General features: G+C 32.1%; 2 protein-coding genes across 2 annotated transcripts in view; both read right to left on the bottom strand.

The window, feature by feature from the left end:
• LOC140446196 (aldehyde dehydrogenase, dimeric NADP-preferring-like) overlaps positions 1 to 13,492 on the bottom strand; it is a 47,632-nt gene extending 34,140 nt beyond the window's left edge. Inside the window, exon 1 of the mRNA XM_072538734.1 lies at positions 13,239 to 13,492. Within this exon, the coding sequence (XP_072394835.1) occupies positions 13,239 to 13,475 (237 nt within the window). The 5' untranslated portion in view covers positions 13,476 to 13,492. The remainder of the gene's footprint in view (positions 1 to 13,238) is intronic.
• The window catches only part of LOC140446197 (synaptotagmin-15-like), a 712,326-nt gene that overhangs the window by 127,829 nt on the left and 569,127 nt on the right, over positions 1 to 15,370 (bottom strand). The gene's annotated exons all lie outside the window — the stretch shown is intronic.

Below are 15,370 nucleotides of genomic sequence, written 5' to 3'. Positions count from 1 at the left end.
AAAGAGACTTCACAACACCGCTGACAACTTCTATCTTGTTCCTTGTTATCCTGTTATATGTCTCTCATTTCACAACTTTGCGACTGAGACGAGAACGTGAAATATGATGTTTTGGCGATCATGAACTACAGATATAGAAGGGGGAATAAGAACAAAATCAAAGTCACAGTATATTTTGTTGTTATTTACAGATCGTGATTTTTATTTACCACCTCTAGGTCAAATGTCCCCTTAAAAATGTCCCATGGGCCTATAGTCTATAACTGTATTGACTGTTGGCGTTACTAGTAAATTATACGTTTATGTATACGTAAGTACGTATACAGATAACGACATTGTTTTGTTGACCATAGGAATTAAGATTTATTGCAATCCCATCTCTAGAGTATATTTAATATAATGCCCTAGAATATAATTTAATATAAACTAATTTTTTGGTTATTTTTTAGCCTTAATAGCAATACAAATAAATAAGTAAATAAATAGTAATATGCTTTATTGTCACTGAAAATTATACAAATTTTATGGACAAAGCTTATAACAATAAGACAAGAAAGAAGAAAAAAAATCAGAATAAGAATCTTTTGTACTTTTAAATGAAAAAACAATAAAATAATCCAGTAAAATAAGGCAAAAAAGGGGGCAAACCTCGGAATGAAAGATAATAAGCTGAAAATTTGCATGCGTCCTTATTTTGATGGTATAAAACTTACCTCAAAAGTCTCATATAATCACGTGTCAGCGACTTAAGATATTAAAGGTCAAAGGTCACGAAAATGAGTTTTCTGCAAATATCTCGTTTCCCTTACACTTTATGACATTTAAGGTGGTAAGAAAAATTGTAGAATGAAAAATTCTCTTCAATTTTTGTCTAAAGTACTTTAATGTACCTTCAACCCTTCTTAAGATAGAGCGCAAAGAGTGGGGGACCGCTTACCTGTGTATACGGTAACGCGAAGTCAGCCAGTAGGATTCAATAAATAATAGTTATATAGTTAATTATTTACTTAAAATACTATTATTATCATTAAATGTTTACTATTTATTATTTAATAAACTATATTTATAGATATTAATTATAAAATATATATTTTTTATATAATATTTATTTTATTTTTAACAAACATACAATATTAAATAAAATACTTTTCGTCCATATTACTAGGAATATTATCTCGAAATACAAATCTCTTGTACGGCGGTTGCTGTTTCTGCGAAGCTGTAGCAGATGCTCCTTTGTTATATATGAGCTAACCGGTTTTTTTTTTAATATGACTTTCTACACACCGTGGCGAATGAGTTTGGGACTTCTATGTATATACGCACAATAGCGGTGGAGGAATATTTCACTTGATGATGGGAATGGTAGGGTAGAGCTATTTCTCTGCGTTAGTATTTCTTTACCGAAAAAAATTTATTTTATTATATTTTTATTTTATTTTTAAAAAAATTTATTTCTAATTAAAAGCTGTTAATATCACTACAAAACAAGCCAGAGATGATGCTGATGTTCTCATTGTAGAAACAGCTATTGCAAAGTCTGAACATGTAGGAAAAACTTCCGTCATTGTAGGAGAAGATATTGATTTGCTAGTTATCTTGATAGGATGAGCTCAATCACATCAACAAGAAATTTTTTTTTTAAAAATTGGTAAGGGTAATGCGGAGACAAAATTATATTCATCGAAAAGTTTTGATAAATACCCTCATTCTAAGAAACACATCTTATTTTTAGACGCGTTTAGTGGATGTGATACGACTTCTGCGATTTATAGGAAAGGTAAAATATCGTTTATTAAAATGTTCGAAAAAAATCACCATTTACATCTGTCACCTCAACTATTTCAACAAAAAAACTGCTCTGTACAAGAATTATTTGAAAATGGAGTACGTATTTTCTTAGCTGCGTATAATGCTCCAACATCAGAAGACGATATAGACTCTTTTCGATACACCCAGTTCATCAAATCAACAAGACTCAACAAACCAGTGCAGTTATCAAGTCTTCCACCTTCAAGTGCAGCAGCTCGTCAGCATATCATTCGTGTCTATTATCAGACCCAAATTTGGTTGGGAAATGATTTAGAACCCCAAGAATTCCGCTGGGTAATGCAAAATGAATTTCTGGAACCAATAACAACATTATTATCGCCAGCACCAGAAGAACTGCTGAATACAATATTTTGCAATTGCAAGAAAGGTTGTGGTTCTAATTGCAATGTACTTTAATTTGTGGGCAGTGTAATGGACAATCATGTCTAAACGCTTCATCAACTTCAGATGATTTCAATGAAGAAAGTGAATATGCACCTGATATTCTTGAATATTTTTATTCTGATACTTTAATAAACGAGAATGATGATGATGAATCCGATATTGAGCAGTCAGAGGAAGAAGAAGAAGAAGAAGAAAAAGAAGAAGAAGAAGAAGAAGACGATAAAGAAGAAAATTAATACAAAAATATTAACCACACATAATAAAAGAATATATATTATATTTGTAACTTTAATAAATCGATTATTGGATTAATAAATAAATTATATAATTTAAAAAAATAATAAATATGATTTTTTCAATATTTAATTAAATATAAAAATGATTATTGTTGAATTCTGCACTTGATCTTAATTTATGGTATATACAGCTGTTAAAAATATCATTAAAGTTCATTTAAAATATTTCATTTAATATTGTATGTTTGTTAAAAATAAAATAAATATTATATAAAAAATATATATTTTATAATTAATATCTATAAATATAGTTGATTAAATAATAAATAATAAAAATTTAATGATAATAATAGTATTTTAAGTGAATAATTAACTATATAACTTATTATTTATTGAATCCTACTGGCTGACTTCGCGTTACCGTATACACAGGCAAGCGGTCCCCCACTCTTTGCGCTCTATCTTAAGAAGGGTTAAAGGTACATAAAAGTACTTAAGACAAAAATTAAAGAGAATTTTCCATTCTACAATTTTTCTTATCACCTTAAATGTCATAAAGTGTAAGGGAGACGAGATATTTGCAGAAAACTCATTTTCGTGACCTTTGACCTTAAATATCTTAAGTCACGGACACGTGATTATATGAGACTTTTGAGGTAAGTTTTATACCATCAAAATAAAGACGTATGCAAATTTTCAGCTTATTATCTTTCATTCCGAGGTTGCATCCTTATTTTACCGGACTAAAATATTTCCAAACTTAAACATAAAAAATACTTTCTAATTAAGAACCTACAAACGTCGCATAATGTACCTAACAAAAAATAAAAATTAGGAAAGCAGATTAATGAATTAAGGGCTCAAATAGTCCACCTTCTTGTGCTAAACAGTAACCAAATCTGTCATACAGATTTCTCCTCATATTTTGGAGTAGGGCTGGTGTAAGGCTTACAGAGAAATGAAGTATTTTTAATTCGACTAGGTTTGTGGCCCTTTCAAACTGATGCCTATAAATGTTTTCTTTGAGAAAACCCCAAAAAAAAAGAAATCGTTAGGCGCTAAGTCACATGATCTAGCGGGCCATTTAATTGTACCACGTGTACTTATCAGTCGATCAGGAAACGTTTGATTGAGGAAGTCAATAGTTGCTCTAGAGTTGTGAGCCAAACACCCATCCTGTTGGAAATAAACCTCCTGAAAATTAACGGGAAGGCGTCGAACTGCCGGAATGATCTTATTCTGTAAAAGTTGTAAATATTTGGTCCCGTTTAGGTTTTTATAGATAAAAAATGGACCGACAATATGGTCGCTTAACAGCCCAGTCCAAACATTTAACTTTTGCGGATGCTGCACTGCAACACTGAGGTGTTTATTTTTCCTAAAATAATACCTTGCAACGGATGGATTGTGTTTTTTATGTAATGAAAATGAAGATTCGTCAGAAAATAAAATATTTTTTAAAAAGTGTACATTCTGTTTATCTAACATAAATTCACAAAACTCCATCCACCTAAAGTTTTCTTCCGGGAACAGTTCTTGGTTGTATCTTAAAACAGTGATACCCATTCCTCTTGAGAAATCGGTATACAATTCGAGCATTCACGTTAATTTCCCTAGCAATTTGTACACTATTTCAGGATTCACTAGCTTCCACAAAAGCACAAATATCAATATCCCTGTTTTGACGCTTCTCATCGACAGGTCTAACACGTGGTTTATTACCTTCATGACACTTTTTATAACTGTTTACATATCCCGAAGTTTGAAAATGTTTAATGGTAGTTTTAACTGTTGTAACATTTGGCGAGGGTCTATTTTCGAAGGCAACAATAAATAAATCAATTACTTGGCGTATCAAATGACCCTGAAAGTACCATCTTACAAGTTGCATTTTTTCTTGAACGGTATACAACGTAATAGGCATTTTATTAATTGATTGGATAGGATGAATTGAATTAATTGAAATTTGTAATGTCAATGTGACAATTACGACAATTCGTACCTACTGTGAAATGAATATAGAGGTGGAAACGTGTAACATGTCACAGCGATTGCCATTGTGTTGTATGGCCAATAAAACAATGTCGTGATCTGTATATAAAATGCAACAAAAAACTATTAAAATATAAAAGTAGATTATTTATAAATGTTTTAAAATATTTAGTTATCTTATTTATATCCCCACGGTCCAAATAACTTCCACCTCCATTTGTTTCTCAGAAGTTGACCGACTTTTTTTATTAATAAACGTATATTATTAATATTTATAAAAATAAAAAGAACTTATTCAATTGTGCTGACTATGTGAAACACAAATCAATATATGTGAATAAATAATTCAGGTCGGGTTAGAAGTAGTTCTTAATTTTAATTATTCGAGACAGTTATTCGTAGTGTAAGTAAAAACTTCTCAGAAAAATGTGTCAATAAAAATTGGTTTTGGACATTTTACTAAATATTCTAATGGTTAAAAATACCTTTGTAACTTAAATGTTCGTAAAATTCTTAATAAATTTAATCTCGAAATAAGTTACTTTAGGTTACCTCAACATGGATTTCTTAGCCTAGCGAAACCGAATTCAAATTTTTACCACTTTGTTTCCTAAAATTTGCGAAACAAATAGATGGATAAATTACTCGGCAAGGGAATCTAAAATTGCATTTCACATGCCGTTCATCCTGGTCAAAATCCGTAGTAAATTCAGTTTCTGGTACTCCAAATGAAGTAAGTAATAAAACATAATGACGGTATAAGATTTTTGTTTCGATACAGGGCATCGGCAAGCCGCTTGTACGTATTTCGACCTCTGTAGGTCTCCTCTGAGCGGTATAGCCACTGCTCTGAATCGAAACAAAATCTATCCCATCGTAGACCAATATTTATCAAAATAACTATTTACGAACGTACTACGCCATCTAATAATAAAAAGAGAAATCATACGATTTTTGCCTGGCGAAACCGAATTCAAATTTTTACCACTGTGCCTTCTAAAACTTGCAAAGCAAACAGCTCGATAAATTACTCGGCAAGGAAATCTCCAACATGGCATTCCACCTGCCGTTTATCATGGTCAAAATTCGTAGTGAATTCAGTTTCTGATACTCCAAACGGAGTAAAGAAATAAAACGTAATGACGGTATTAGATTTTTGTGTCGATACAAGTTTCGATAAATTTATCAAGCTGTTTGCTTTGCAAGTTTAAGAAAGCACAGTCGTAAAAATTTGAATTTGGTTTCGCCAGGTATGATTTCTGTTTTTGTTTTTTTTTTTATTTTTCTGTAATTTTACTTTCATTGCTTTCTTCTAGAATTTTATTTTTAATAATTTCTATTTTATTCTTGAAATATATTGTATATGTAATTTTATTATATTTAAAAATTAATTTTTTAAACTTTAATCTTCTTTTAAACTATTTTAAACTTTTTAACGCGATTCAGTGACGGGTGTCATTAAAGTGAAAAATATCCAGAATATGATCATAGGGCAAGTTACACGTTATTAAAGAGCTTCTTTTACGTCGTTTTCAATAATATTAATATTAATAAATATCAAAATTAATCAACACCCAAGATCCAGCCAAGTACCGCCCTATTATTTGTCTTCCAACTTTGTACAAATTGTTCACATTCTGTGTAGCCCAGCGTATCTACCAACACTGTTTTCTAAACAATATCATAGAGCCTCAACAGAAAGGATGCGCTAAGGGTTCCATGGAATGCAAAGAACAACTTAAAATCGAGTCAGTCATTTCTAACCAGGCATACACCTAAAAGAGGAACCTTTTTACTACCTTTATTGACTACAAGAAGGCCTTTGATTCAGTAGCGCATGAATGGCTGATGATATACTGAAAATATATAAAGTCGATTATAATATTATTATATTCACGATTATAAAATTCACCTTCAAATACGTGGTAAAAACAACTTTAAAACTGAAGATATCCCAATTAAACGGGGCCTTTTCCCGTTGAGTCCACTTTGGTTCTTTTTGGCTATAAACCCACTATAACAATAACAATACTGTTGTGGGGAATCTTAATCATCTTTTGTATATGGATAATTTGAAATTTCAGGTGAAAAATCCCGGTGCTTTCAGTTGAAACCACCTGGATCCGATGCTAAAAACTGTGGAAACATTCTCAAGTCATATCAGTATGCACTTTGGACTAAATAAGTGCCGTATTATAAATATAGTCATAGAAAAGGTTCAGCCCGGAGGTTTCTATATACAAGATGAACCAAAACATCGAGGCCATGGGGAAAAATGATATATACAAATATCCCAAGTAAAGCAAACGTGCAAAATTGACCATAAACAAATAAAAACCGAACTTACTTCTGAGTTTGTGCGAAAAGTGAGACAGCTAAATCGGTTATATCTTAGTAGTAAAAATCTGTTTAACGCCTATTCTGCTCTAAGCTTCTTATTTGGTATTATTAAGTGGTCTAAAACTGATATAAAGAGTCTCCAGCGGAAAGTGAGAACACTTCTGAGAAAGACGCAAAAACATCATCCACGCAGTGCAGTAGAGAGAACAACATTACCGCAATATCAAGGAAGAAGAGGACTTATGGATATAGGTGAGCAACTAGATAAACAGGTAGCTAATTTAAGAACCTATTTTCAGATGCAGGCTGAGACATCTACTTTACATCGAGAAATTTGCGCAGTAGATGACACAATACCACTCAAACTAAGGGAACAAGAAATGCGCATAAACCACCTGGCTAAGCAAAAAAAAATGTGCACCTAGATAAGTAAACCTCTGCATGATCGACATCTCAATGAGATCAGCCAATAATATGTCTACAATACAGCGTCAAACTATTGGTTGATATCAGGAAAGATGTCTCCGGAGACAGAGGGTTTCCTACTTGCCATTCAGAATCAGGTTATTCTAACTAAAAATTGCCTGATATATATTGTCAAAGACCCTCAGGTCCAAAAAACCAATGCCTATATGGATATTAAGCCCAAAAAACCATCCAACGTCTTATGGGGGCTGCCAGGCGTTTGTAGGAACTGATTACAAAGAACGCCATGACTCAATAGGAAAGTTTCTTCACCAAGAACTAGCTAGCAAACTGGGTCATTTCCAAACCGACTTGAAATGCGTAAAATCAACAACTATAAACTTTACCTCACAGACCAACCAGTGGTACATACTAGACCAGATTCCATACTAGTTAATAAACTTACTAGACAGACATCATTAATAGATGTGAGGATACCTTACAATAATAATCTGAGCGTTAAATACAACGAATAAATCGCTAAGTAGAGAGATCGGAAAATACAAATAAGGAAACAATGGAGAATTGAAAGTACTCAGACAATACCTGTTATTCTCTCTACTAGTTATTCCGAAGGAGTTATTCTGGAGTGCCTCTTAGTGAATATAAAATAGCTGGGTCTTAAGTGTTTACTTCATACTAGCCCAAATCTACCGATTGTAATTACCCATCTATAGCTACGGTATTGTGCGAGTTAATCAAATAATTGTGACATTTTTCAATATTCACAGTTGGCAACACTGTCCACACATTTGCAACTGACCAACCATTGAAAACAAAACCTTACTTTTCTCTGCCTTTTATTTGAGGGTTTTAGGATATTTGCCACTAAGTTTGTGTGATTTTGTACTATTTTGTGTTGTTTTTGGTAATTTGTGAGTTTTTTTGTTTAATTCTATCACGGATATTACGCCTAGGAAGCGTGAAAAGATTATCACGTTAAGCGAACATACTTATGTCAGAAAGAGAAATCGAGAGAATGGGTGGAGTGAGCCAAAGGGCAATAAGCAATATTTTAAAGAGTACATAAGAAATGGAATCAATGTATAGGAAAAGGTTAGGAAAATGCGGAAGAAAGAGAAAAACAGCAGCAGCAGATGAACGAATTTTACTTCGAAAGAGAAAATTGGACCCAAAAAAAACAAGCCAAGGGCTCCAACAAGATCTAGTAGTATCAGGTGTAGTGATTCATGACTCAACTGTTTAGAAAAGACTTATAGAGAATGGTAGAAGGGCAATGCGTCCACAGAAAAAACAGCTTCTAACTGACCGAATGGAGAAACAAAGGCTATTGTGGGCCTAAAAATACTCTAATTGTACTGTAGACGACTGGAGAAACGTCCTATTTACAGATCAAACTCACGTTATAGTTTAGAGACGGCGGTTGAAATTCGTCAGGAAGTCAAATTTCAACCGCTGAAATTCCCAAGGAAGAAAACCTTACACTAACTCATATTGATCAAACCGTAAAACATCCAGTAAAAAATGTTTTGGAGATGTTTCTCGCACATGGAGGTTGGATCTTTGGTATCAATCGAAGGCATAACAAATAGCCAAAAACATAAATCCATGTTGGAACAGCATTTGGACACATAACTTTAAAAATGTCAGCCCCAAAGAAGAAGCGATTCTTCAACAAGATTGAGAGTTTATGCCATTGGCAAAGCTAGACTATGCCAAATCGACTGTACTACAAAAAATAAAAATATTAGAAGCGGTCGTTCCGGTTTGGTTTCATGGTAAAAGGATATCTGGGAACTGTCAGAAGCTCGTGGAAGCTATTCCAATATAATATATTTTTTTGGTAATTTTTTTATTTTTGTTTCACTGCAATTTTTATTTAGGAATTTAATGTTGCATAAATGAGTAAAATCCATATTTATTCAGAATGCTAAATTTACTTAACGATTGTTTATTATCTGAAAACAGGAAACGGAACCTTTGTCTAAAATATATTTTTTTTATTTATTAAAAAGTGGATAATGTCCTAATTAGGTAAATTAGTTATTTAAATAATTTGGAAACAGACTTGTTAAGTGGGTGCGATTCAATAACAAATCTGCATAATTCGTCTCCAAATCAACCTCAGCTAAAAAGCGACCCATTATAGATATCCAAAATATCATAATACAAACAGAAATATCAACATACGCATTTATTATATTTAGGGTAAAGAAGAGCATAAATCAAAGCAAACAGTCGATGAAAATCGTAGAAAGCATAGATTTGGGTGAGAATCTAAATTTTTCTTTTCGAACAGGTAGTAAGTAGAAATGTTCGAATTTTTACTTTATTTGTAGATGTCGCTGTATGTGCCTTTAAAAATTATTGCATTTTGACTTCCTTTGACGAAAATATTTGATTTCATGTTTAGGGTTTCCTACTGAGGAGCTCTGAAGAGTCATTTCCTTAAAAGAACAAACTACGTAAAAGCGAATTGTAGAAGCACTATACTTAAAATCAAATTAAGTGTCATTTCTATATTTTTATTTACTCATATTTTGAGCACTAGAAGCCAGTTAGAAAGCACAGATTTGGGTGAGAATCTGAATTTTTGTTTTAAACAGATAGTAGAAATCTTCGCATTTTTTCATTTTTGCTTTAACACTCTATTTTTTTTTTATAGTGTCAACAACCGTTTAGTTGTTCGATAGTGTCTGGGTTTTTGTAAGCGAAATAATGACTAATTATACAGGGAAAAGAAATAGTAGTGCCAGCAAAAGGTTTACTCAAAAAAGAGTTATTGCAGCAATGCAAACAATATTCACCAAAATTTAAGAAATATAGTGTAGATGTAATAGCAAAAGAAGATGGAGTTAAAATGTTGCGATTACCATCTTATCAATGTGAACTTAACCCCATAGAACTGACCTGGGCTCAAATGAAGGGATATGTCGCGAGAAATAATACAACATTTAAACTTCAAGGTATTCGTCAACTATTATCACTATTAACACCATATCAAAAATTTCATCTGCCAAATTGGCAAAACGTTGGAAGACGTGCCATAGCAGAGAAAGAAACATTCTGGAAACTCGACATGTTATTAGAGGAAACAATAGAACCAATTATTATTTCTGTGGAAAATGAAGAAACTGATGATGATGAATGACGATGCCTCCTTTTTGAAAGAAGACAACTTATATATTTAGGAATGTAATTATATATTTATATTTCTAATTATATGTTTATATGACGCTAGTCTAATCTATCTAATTAGCCTCCTTCGGTCCATCTTTGGACATAGGCCTCCCCAATCCTTTTCCATTCTTCTCTGTGTGTCGCTAAAGTCATCCACCTAGAGCCCACGTGCTTCTTGATAATATCTGCCCATCTCGTTTGGGGCCTTCCTCTGCTTCGTTTATATTCCCACGGTCTCCAATTTATAAGAATGACGTTGTTCCATCGGTCTTCTTTTTGTCTTATATTGTGTCCGGAAAATCTCCATTTCAATTTTGCAACTTCTTGTCTAACATCCCTCACTTTTGTTGTCTCTCTTATCCACTCGTTTCTCTTTTTATCCATTAGTCTTATGTGCAACATTTCTCTTTCCATTGCTCTTTGGGTTTTTATGATTTTGTCCATGTTTGCTTTTGCAAATGTCCACGTTTGGGAACCATAAGTGAGAACAGGGAGTACGTATTGATCGTATACTTTGATCTTAAGATGCTGTGGATATGTTTTGTTTTTAAGAATGTAGCTTAGTTTGCCAAATGCCGCCCATGCCAGTCAAACTAGTCTTTTTATCTCTGCTCACTATGACGCTAGTATAATGCTAAAAGTAATGCTAAAATGCTAATATAATATAAGCCTTATGAGCCATGCATTCAAAATTCTTCTTTCTGTTATTCACTTTCGCATATATAGAAAACTTGAAGAAAACATTAGCAGTGTTCAGTTTGGGTTTAGAAGCGGACTGTAAACGCAAGAGGGCCTATTTTTGATACAAGTATTGATACAAAGCGATCGAGACGTAAAGTGCGAAGTCTACGCATCCTTTATAAACTTTGAAAAAGCATTTTACAAGCTGCAACATCAAAAATTATTTCAGATACTGAAAGAATCTAGTATTGATGACAAAGATTTACGCCCAAAATTTATAGTTACAGTAAAGGGTAACTGTACGAGTAGAAAACGGAACCTCACAAGAATTCACAGTAAAACGGGGAGTACATCAAGGCTGCATTTTATCACCGACGTTGTTCAATACTTACTCGGAAATGCTGTTCAGGGAAGCTAGTGATGGTTTAAGAGAAGGTATAAAAATCAATGGTGAAATCATAAACAATTTAAGATACGCGGATTTGATTGCTGATAATGCGGAGGATCTGCAAACAATAATAGATCGTGTAGTGGAAGCCTATGACAGATACGGCATGAAATTAAACTGTAAGAAGACCAAAATTCTTGTAGTAAGTAAAAACGACGTAATACAGCACCAATTCACAGCTCATAATGAGCTCTTGAAAATAATCGACAAAATTACATACCTTGGATTCACCCTAAATAAGGAATGGGACCACTCAAAGGAAATAAGATGTCGTATAGAAAAGGTGAGAGCTGCCTTCAATCGCCTCAAGAAGATTTTATCTAATATGCACCTGAACATTGATATAAGAACACGAGTCTTGAGATGATATGTATTTTTTACCCTTTTATATGAAGTCGAAGCCTGGACTTTGACGAAGGCAACATCCAAACGATTAGAAGCCTTCGAAATGTGGTGCTACTGCCGCATGCTCAGAATTTCCTATATCCATCATGTTATAAACAACACCGTGATCCAACGTATGAATAAAGATCTGGAAATTATGCGTATCGTAAAAATCAGAAAGATGACATACTTAGGGCAAGTGCTGCGCAATGAGAAGTATCAACTAATTCAACTAATTTTACAAGGCAAGATAGAAGGCAAAAGATCTCAAGGGCGCAGAAGGACATCGCGGTTGAAGAACATCAAACAGTGGCCAGGAATGACTACCATACATCTATTTAGAGCAGCTGTCAACAAAGTTGTATGGAAAAACGTGATTGCCAACATGTACAGAGGATAGGCACCAAAAAAAGAAGTATATGAAATATATTTACTATCAAATTGTAAGGAAATGTCCTAAACCAATATTTAGTATTTTGATTAATTAAAAAATGAATGTGGGTACGTAATATTGACGTTTTAAATTTTTTAATATTAAAATAATTTTATGTTCTTCATAACTGAGGCGTTCAGTTACTGTTTAATTTTTTTGCTCATTTGCCTTTGATTATGTATTGTATTTGAGGTTTGTCGGGGTGGCCATTTTAAAGTCAAATCAAAATTAAGATAGTAAGAATTAAGAAGGTATTACTTATTACGTTTTTTCTGCATTGATCAACCCTGTTTTTAGACCTTTGCTAAAAAATTTGTGCTATCAATCATTTTTAAATGTACTATAGTACCTAAATACCAATTTTGATTCAATAAAAGGTTGTAGATCGGCCCTGGCATTTCAAACTAAAATTTTGCCTAGATTTATAGAAGATTTCAACTTACAACCTTCCAATTTGGATGTGACTAGTCACTCCCAATACATTTAGTAGGCCATTGGTAAAAAAAAATTGTTATATTTTAAACAATAATAACTTACACAGTATCATAAAATGACACAAAAATTCGTAATATTAAGAATAAAAATTGTTTAGAATGTGTAATAACTTTTTTGTTTTTTTTTATTTTCTTTAGTTTAATTTCAAAAAATGTAATGTCGGAATTGAAAATTTTTAAATCTAAAATATTGTTTTATTTAATTTTTCACACCCTTATTAAAGCAATATTAAATGAAATGTACCTATATCATAAAGTTGCACGGATTTATAACTTTTATTTAATTTTTAGTAATTTTTTTGTAAAATTTTTGTAAACTTTAAGGGATATTAAAGATAATGTATACTTGACAGTAAAATTGTTTAATGTATAAAGGAAAAAATTTAAAAAAAAAATACTATACATACCAAATACAGCGCCTTATTCAAACCATCTCGCTCCTCCTCCAGAAACACCAACAACTTCTTCAACTGGTCTTTTCTGAATTCCAAAGGCTGTGACTTCCCGGCGAAAAATGCCTTCCGGCTGCAGTCTACGATCTCGCTGGCGCTTTTTTTCCTGTCTTCCTCGATTTCGATGACATTCTCCCATGCATTACCGTTTAATTCACTCGCAGAATTAGTTTCACTTTCTCTATTAGACATTTTTGTCTATTACCTACCGCGATTAGTAACAAATATAGAATGACTCGTTGAGAGACTAGACACGTCTCGTTTGGATAGTTACTTGGGGGAGATGCGCATGATACCGCAGTCGGGGAGATGTTTTCGGGGTAGTAATGTATAAGGGGTTGAAATTTTACGTAGAAAGTAGGACTATATCGAATATTTCGGTAATTATAACTCGTTAGTTTTTTATAAGAATTTATGTCTTTTTAAATTAACTAGTACGTATCAGGTTAGAGACAAGAATTAACCGGGTAACATAAATCAAGGAACTGACATAATATATAATTTTCAAAGAAACACATTTAATATGTATCTCTTTTACATTTAAATTACAAAATCAAAACTTTATATATATATATATATATATATATATATATATATATATATATATATATATATATATATATATAGTAAACTCTTAAATATTGGGGAAATCTGCAAGAAAGACTCTAATGAGTATCAATTGTTTCGCCGAACGTTTTCGCCAAAGAGAATTAATTTGGCTTCTTCAGGGCTGAAAGAGAATAAATTATAATTAGCTACCATATATTATCTATTAAAAACATTATTGATCTTACCGTAACTTAGAATTGTAGAGTTAGAATATTAAAAAACTTTGCTAGTAACATACTGGTGTTTTTTGTTACTATATGCAAAAAAGTTTTTTTTAAGGTTTAAAATGTATGGTAGCTTTGAACTTAAAACGCAAAGGTTTACCCAAGGTTATATATATATATATATATATATATATATATATATATATATATATTTTCTTATTATAAAATTCATCTTTCGCTGATGTAAGGAAATACTTATAGTCTAGTCGACAGTGGTTTGACCTCTAAAAATCATAATAACCAGCTAAATTTTGCTGAGAATGTCAATTTTGGGACCCAAAACAGATGCTATATAGTTAACCACTTTTACGCCCCAACTTCCTCCTAAAATACCCCCTCGTAGCGGGGAAAAACAGAAAAAATCTATTTATTAAAAATCTGTACTCTGTAGAAAAAAATATTTTAAATAAAAAATGTAGATGAGATAATTTTAAATAAAAATATTTATAATCACTTTTTGTGTAGAATGAACCGTTCTCTCACAAACCACTTTTGAAAGGAGAGGTTGTTTTTAGTGTCATTTACGCGCGCGAAATCAATTTTAAATAAAATTTGTCTCGACCATAAAAATTCGATATCTTTTGATCAGAGTGTCCTATAGACAAAATATAAAATGATTTTTAAATGTGAGGAGTACAGCTTTTGTATGCAATTATTTATTTTGCCGCAATAAAGTGGGTTTTTATAAAGGAGTTAAATAAATAGACGGTGCGCGGTTTTTGGCATTTTTTACGATTCTCATGAGATCAATAGAATTTATAACTTTAATTGACTGATCCTAATGAAATTTTTAATATTAAAGCCTAATCTTAAAAAACTTATAAAATAAAATTTTAATTTTGAACAATTATGAGGCATTTGAAAGATGTCTAAAAAACGCAGAATTTATTCTTTTAAAGTATAAACGATCAAACGTCAAGAAAAAGGTCTCCACGAAGGCGGTTTTGACTGGAATTAGTCACTGAAGTTATGTAGTTTTAAAAAAACGTGCTTGTGCAATCAAAAAGAAGCAGTTTTAAATGCTTTATATTGTTTATAATGCTTTATATTGTAAAAGTTTAAATTCAACGTTTTTTGGGCATATTTCAAATGCCTCACATTTATTGCCAAAACTTAAAACCAAAATTTCATACTATGGCTTATGAAGACTAGGATCTGACAATAGAAATTCTCTAGCGATCGGTCAATAAAAGTCAATAATTTTATTGATTTCGTGAGAATCATAGAAAATGACAAAAATCGCGCAACGTTAAT

Source organism: Diabrotica undecimpunctata, chromosome 7 (genome assembly GCF_040954645.1).
Source record: "Diabrotica undecimpunctata isolate CICGRU chromosome 7, icDiaUnde3, whole genome shotgun sequence".
In the NCBI taxonomy this organism is placed as follows: domain Eukaryota; kingdom Metazoa; phylum Arthropoda; class Insecta; order Coleoptera; family Chrysomelidae; genus Diabrotica; species Diabrotica undecimpunctata.
Note: the sequence above shows the minus strand (reverse complement) of the source record. Positions and strands in the feature narration are given on the sequence as shown.